At 43.3% G+C, this 5,448-nt stretch overlaps 1 protein-coding gene across 1 annotated transcript in view; it reads right to left on the bottom strand.

Annotated features, from left to right (window-relative positions):
• The window catches only part of FGD6 (FYVE, RhoGEF and PH domain containing 6), a 144,308-nt gene that overhangs the window by 96,778 nt on the left and 42,082 nt on the right, over positions 1-5,448 (bottom strand). The window contains exon 3 of the mRNA XM_017861741.1: positions 1,075-1,219. Coding sequence (XP_017717230.1) covers positions 1,075-1,219 — 145 coding nt within the window. The remainder of the gene's footprint in view (positions 1-1,074; positions 1,220-5,448) is intronic.

Raw genomic sequence — 5,448 nt, 5'->3', positions numbered from 1 at the left:
TTTTGAGACGGAGTCTCGCTCTGTCACCCAGGCTGGAGTGCAGTGGCACAATCTCGGCTCACTGTAAGCTCCGCCTCCTGGGTTCATGCAATTCTCCTGCCTCAGCCTCCCGAGTGGCTGGGAATACAGGTGCCCATCACCATGCTTGGCTAATTTTTTGTATTTTTAGTAGAGACGGGGTTTCACCGTGTTAGCCAGGATGGTCTTGATCTTCTGATCTCATGATCCGCCCCCCTCGGCCTCCCAAAGTGCTGGGATTATAGGTGTGAGCCATCGTGCCCGGCCCTCAAGCATCTTAAACAACTCTGAACACATGGACAATCTTCATGTATGCGGTGCTCCCCGCAAACTCATACACACACTGCATTATTTCAAAGCAAATGATGATGTACTATTAACAGTCATCTTTATTCTTTCCCAAAATAATTTGAGTCTAAAGATGCATACAATTCCTTTATTTCAAAAAAATCTACAAAAAATTGGTAGCAGTACAGGAACAATTCCAAGGCGGGGTTCTGTTATCAAAAAGAAAGCCACTGGACATTAGGAAAAAGAATTTCTTTGCTGGACACCATGGCTCATGCCTGTAATCCCAGCACTTTGGTAGGCTGAGGCAGGTGGATCACTTGAGGTCAGGAGTTTGAGGCCAGCCTGACCAACACAGTGAAACTCTGTCTCTACTAAAAACAGAAAAATTAGCCAGGCATGGTGGCAGATGTCTGTAATGCCAGCTACTCGGGATGCTGAGGTAGGAGGATGGCTTGAACCCAGGAGGCAAAGGTTGCAGTGAGCTGAGATGGTGCCATTGTACTCCAGCCTGGGCAACAGAGCAAGACTCTGTCTCAAAATAATAATAATAATTTCTCAAAAATCACTAAGTAACCTCTAAGTGATACACACTCGGTAACATGAGAATATTTTAGGTGCCACATTATAGCAGGAATTAAATTTAAATTTGTAAAGTGCTTTATAAGTTTTACGAAAACTCATGAGGGTTTCTATGCCCATCATGCAGACAAATATCATTCCCAAGCACAGGGGGAGGTCAAGAAGCAATTAAGTACCAAAATATACCTGTTTATCTTCCAGAGGGTCAGGCTCTCCTTTACTTGACTCAGAGCTGACATCATCTTCATCAGAACTGTTGATGACTTCCTCCTCATCAGAGGGAAGGTCACCAAGACCAAGATGATTCTGTTCCTCCTGGGATGCTCCTGAACTGCGTTCAACAGAAAGCAGGTATTAGTCATCTTCAATAATAAGGAGTGCTAGCAAAACAAAAACCAAATCAATATCTTATCTTCATAATGCAAACAAGGTATATCTAAGGGATTTGGAAGAATGAAAAAACCCAGATCAGCCAACTTTCCCTTCCTTCACCCTATCTCAGCTGCCAAAAACTCAAATTAATTTTTTGAATTTTTAATGATAAGAAGGTGGGTGGGAAGCAAGTTTCCCAGCTGCTCCCATCCTATGCTTCTATATATCCCTCCCAAAGAAGATCAGGTCTCTACTCCTAGAATAAACTAAGAAGCCTTACAAAAAGCGGGCTGGTTTACCATAAAAGGCTGCCACGTATACCAGAAGAACTGCTGTTTCCTTGGGGCTTAGTGTATAAAACAAAAAAAAAAAAAACAAGTAACAAATCTATGAGGATTGGGAGGTAATGACGGTGACTACAATCAACAGTGCAGGTGCAATTGTGAACACGTACCCTGCTCTATGGTCATCACCGTTCTGTTTACAAGACATGGGGAGGAAGAGGAAATGTTACAAATTCTCAGATTATGCTTAAGACCCACTGCATTAGAACTACCAGGGGCACAGGGCCCAGCAATTTGCCCAGCAATTACAACTACCTGGGGCACATGGCCTAGCAAATAACAAGTAAGCTTGTTTAATGTTTTCCGGGTGATTCTGACACAAGCTGAACTTGGAAAAATCCACAGAACCAGGCCATTTACCAATTCCTCCTCATCAGCCTGATATCATCAAGGTTCCTCCGTTTGTTTTAACATAGATCTCATGAATCTAAAAGCCACTGTTGCAATCCAATCTGTGGGGGGAATTCCACAGGAAAGTTTCCTAAGAAGAGATGAAAAGAATTCCTTCTAGTATTGGCTGTAAAGATTCAGGAGCCAATTGCCTGTAGCAACTGCTTTTCTGTCTTCAGTCTACAAGAATATCTACAGAATAGAAGAGTACACAGGTGGAGCCAGTAAAAGATCTACAATCAGCAGGAAAAACACTCAAGCAGAATAAGGAGACAGTTGCACTCCACTCTGGCAGGCTCTTTCAGTGGGTCACAGGCAGGTCACTCAACCATCAAGGTTACAAGTTATGAGACTCTCTAACGGGAATCTTAAAAGCTAAAGATAAATTTTCTGCCAATTCCTGATTATACATGGTAGGATACAGACTTGCCTCAGAAGGCATTCCTGGAGCCCAACTGTTACACAAACCAGTTGGCTGGAGGCAGAGTGCCAAAAGGAACACCTCTCACTGCTAAAGACGGGGTTTTCCATTACTCAATGGCCGGGGGTGGGTGCACACCTTATCATAGCTCCCCAAGACATGCAGGAGACTAACTCCCCAGGGATAAGGGGTGGATAGAGGACGGCAACTTTCTGGTTAGATCACTGGTAGGATTCACTGTTTCTGGGTGCAGGGATAAGAGCCAACCCCGCCGGATAGTTGATTGTTGACTGAGATTAGTGAGAGCAAATCAGAGTTAACAGGATGGACAGACTATAGGATCCACCCATATAGCTAGAAGAAAATGTACCCCCACTTGTTTTTAATCTTAATTCCTTATCTCTTTACATCTTCTAAAACCCTGTTAAAACAACACATGTTCAATTTCCAAGTGGTAGCAGCATCACCCGGAAGCTCCTCAGAAATACACACGCTCAGGCCGCCCACAACCCACCGAATCAGGATCCATGCTGTAACAAAATCCCAGTCTATGTGTGAGAAGCTCTGCTCTAAAAGGCTTTTTGAATCAGCCCATCTGGATACTGTTTTAGACTCCTAAGTGTAATAGATTCAGATAGTAATAGGGCTGTGGCACCTGTGAAGAAATTAGGTTTATTTTGTCTGAAGAGAGGGGTGAAAGGTCTTCTTGGTCAAACATCACTTGGAAGGCTATTATTAAGAACATAGTAACTAGGTGTTGCCACATCCATTAGGGATAGAAGAGGGATTAAAGTACAAAGTGAACATCTGAAAACAAGAAAAAAAGTTTTAAATATTAAAACCACATGAATCAAAACACAATGCCATGAAACAAGCAGAGATTTTGGTGTCTCTTCTGAATCCTTGAACTATCTCACTAAACTGCACTTGGTGGTAGACTTGTTTCCCTCATTAAAATGTAAATTTCCAAAGACAAGGAAATTGAAATCGTGTTTTCCAGCGGAATCCTCAGCATACAGCCCGACACACAATGGACCCTCAAGAATTTTTCACCAAATAAATGAAAATGGTATCAGAAAGCAACAGGTGTTGAATTTCAATGGTGCAGGTAGCCTGAACCAGGGTGGCTACATCAGAAACTGAGAGAAAGGGATGGACGTAAGAGGAAGCAAAATCAGGGCCTGGTGTGGTGGCTCATGCCTGTAATCCCAGCACTTTGGAAGGCCAAGGTGGGTGGATGGCTTGAGCCCAGGAGTTCGAGACAAGCCTGGCCAACAGAGCGAAACCTGTCTCTACTGAAAACACAAAATTTAGCCCGGTGTGGTGGCATGTGCCTGTAATCCCAGCTACTAGGGAGACTGAGGCAGGAGAAGTACTGGAACTCGGGAGGCGGTGGTTGCAGTACTCAGGAGGCTGAGGCAGGAGAACCGCTTGAACCAGGAAGGTGAAGGTTGCAGTGAGCCAAGACTGAGTCACTGCACTCCAGCCTGGGTAACAGAGTGAGACTCTGTCTCAAAAAAAAAAAAAAAAAGAAAGAAAAATCATCAGGACTTAGGGTAAACGGGTGAGGAGGAAACACTTATGAAAGACGTCAAGGTGTCAAGTCCAAGTCACCAGCAGAATGAGGGTGACATGAACTGAAACAAATATTACAACAAGGGAGCAGATTTTAAAGGAAAGATAATGGGTTTAGCAGCAAAATCCACGATCCACATTTTACATGTTCATTTCTAAAACAATTACACTATTTTCCCACACAATTGCTGGCAGCCTTTGAATCTACCTAGATAACTTTAGATTTCTTTTTTTTTTTTTTAAATAGAGAAGGGTCTTGCTACGTTGCCCAGGCTGATCTCAAACTCCCAGGCTCAAGTGATCCTCCCACCTCAGTCTCGCCAAAGTGCAGGCATTACCAGCGTGAGCCACCATATGCAGCCAATTTTAGATTTCTGATAATGAAACAAGGACTCCTTACTGATGTCAGTTGTACAGTTTGGAGTTCTTCTTCAATTTATTTCCTTCCCACTGTCCAAATGATAACATCCTAACACTGTCTGCTTTGTGGGGTACAGGAACAGGACACAGGGCTTCCTCCACATCTTCCTGCCTAGTTAGTTCATAATTTGATATCTGAAGTAAAAGGAAAGTAGCTGCAAAAGCAACCAAAACAAAGAGTGGGCTCTACTTCCCCTGGCACCCTAAGTCAGATTTGCTTCTGAAAGGAGCCACAGTTTCTAGAAAATCAGTTTGTTTCCAGTGTACTGGAATTAAGACAAACAAGTAAAGCCAGACATGAATTCCTACTGATGGGCAACTGTTCCTTCAATTCCACATGCTAAATCTATATATTTGAAGTGAAGACTACACGATGTCATCACTTTTTACAAGTTATTTTTTTCTATATGCTAGTTTCTCTATATTTACAGCACATCCTCCACTGGAAGCATATCAAATTTTTCTTTCAGGTAAGAAGTCACATCTAAAGTGAAGTCCTCCTCTTTTAGAAGGAATTATCTTTTTAAATTTTAATTTATTTTATTTTATTTTTTTTGAGATGGAGTCTCACTCTATCATCCAGGCTGGAGTGATCTTAGCTCACTGCGACCTCCACCTTCCTAGTTCAAGCGATTCTCATGCCTCAGCCTCCTGAGCAGCTGGGACTACAGGTGTATGCCACCATGCCCAGCTAATTTTTGTATTTTTAGTAGAGACAGGGTTTCACCATGTTGGCCAGACAGGTCTTGAACTCCCGACCTCAGGTGATACACACGCCTCAGCCTCCCAAAGTGCTGGGCTTATGGGCATAAGCCACCACGCCCAGTGGAATTATCTTTTTTAAAAATACTAAATCCATTTCCTCTAAGAGTTTTTAGGAACAGAAACCCTGTACAATGATGACCCAGCATAGCAATTGCCAGGGTTCATGACAAAAATATCCTTCCGAAGGCCGGGCGCAGTGGCTCAAGCCTGTAATCCCAGCACTTTGGGAGGCCGAGACGGGTGGATCACGAGGTCAGGAGATCGAGACCATCC

Source organism: Rhinopithecus bieti, unplaced genomic scaffold (genome assembly GCF_001698545.2).
Source record: "Rhinopithecus bieti isolate Rb0 unplaced genomic scaffold, ASM169854v2 scaffold_61298, whole genome shotgun sequence".
Taxonomy (NCBI): Eukaryota; Metazoa; Chordata; class Mammalia; order Primates; family Cercopithecidae; genus Rhinopithecus; species Rhinopithecus bieti.
This window is presented reverse-complemented; position numbering and strand designations above follow the sequence as displayed.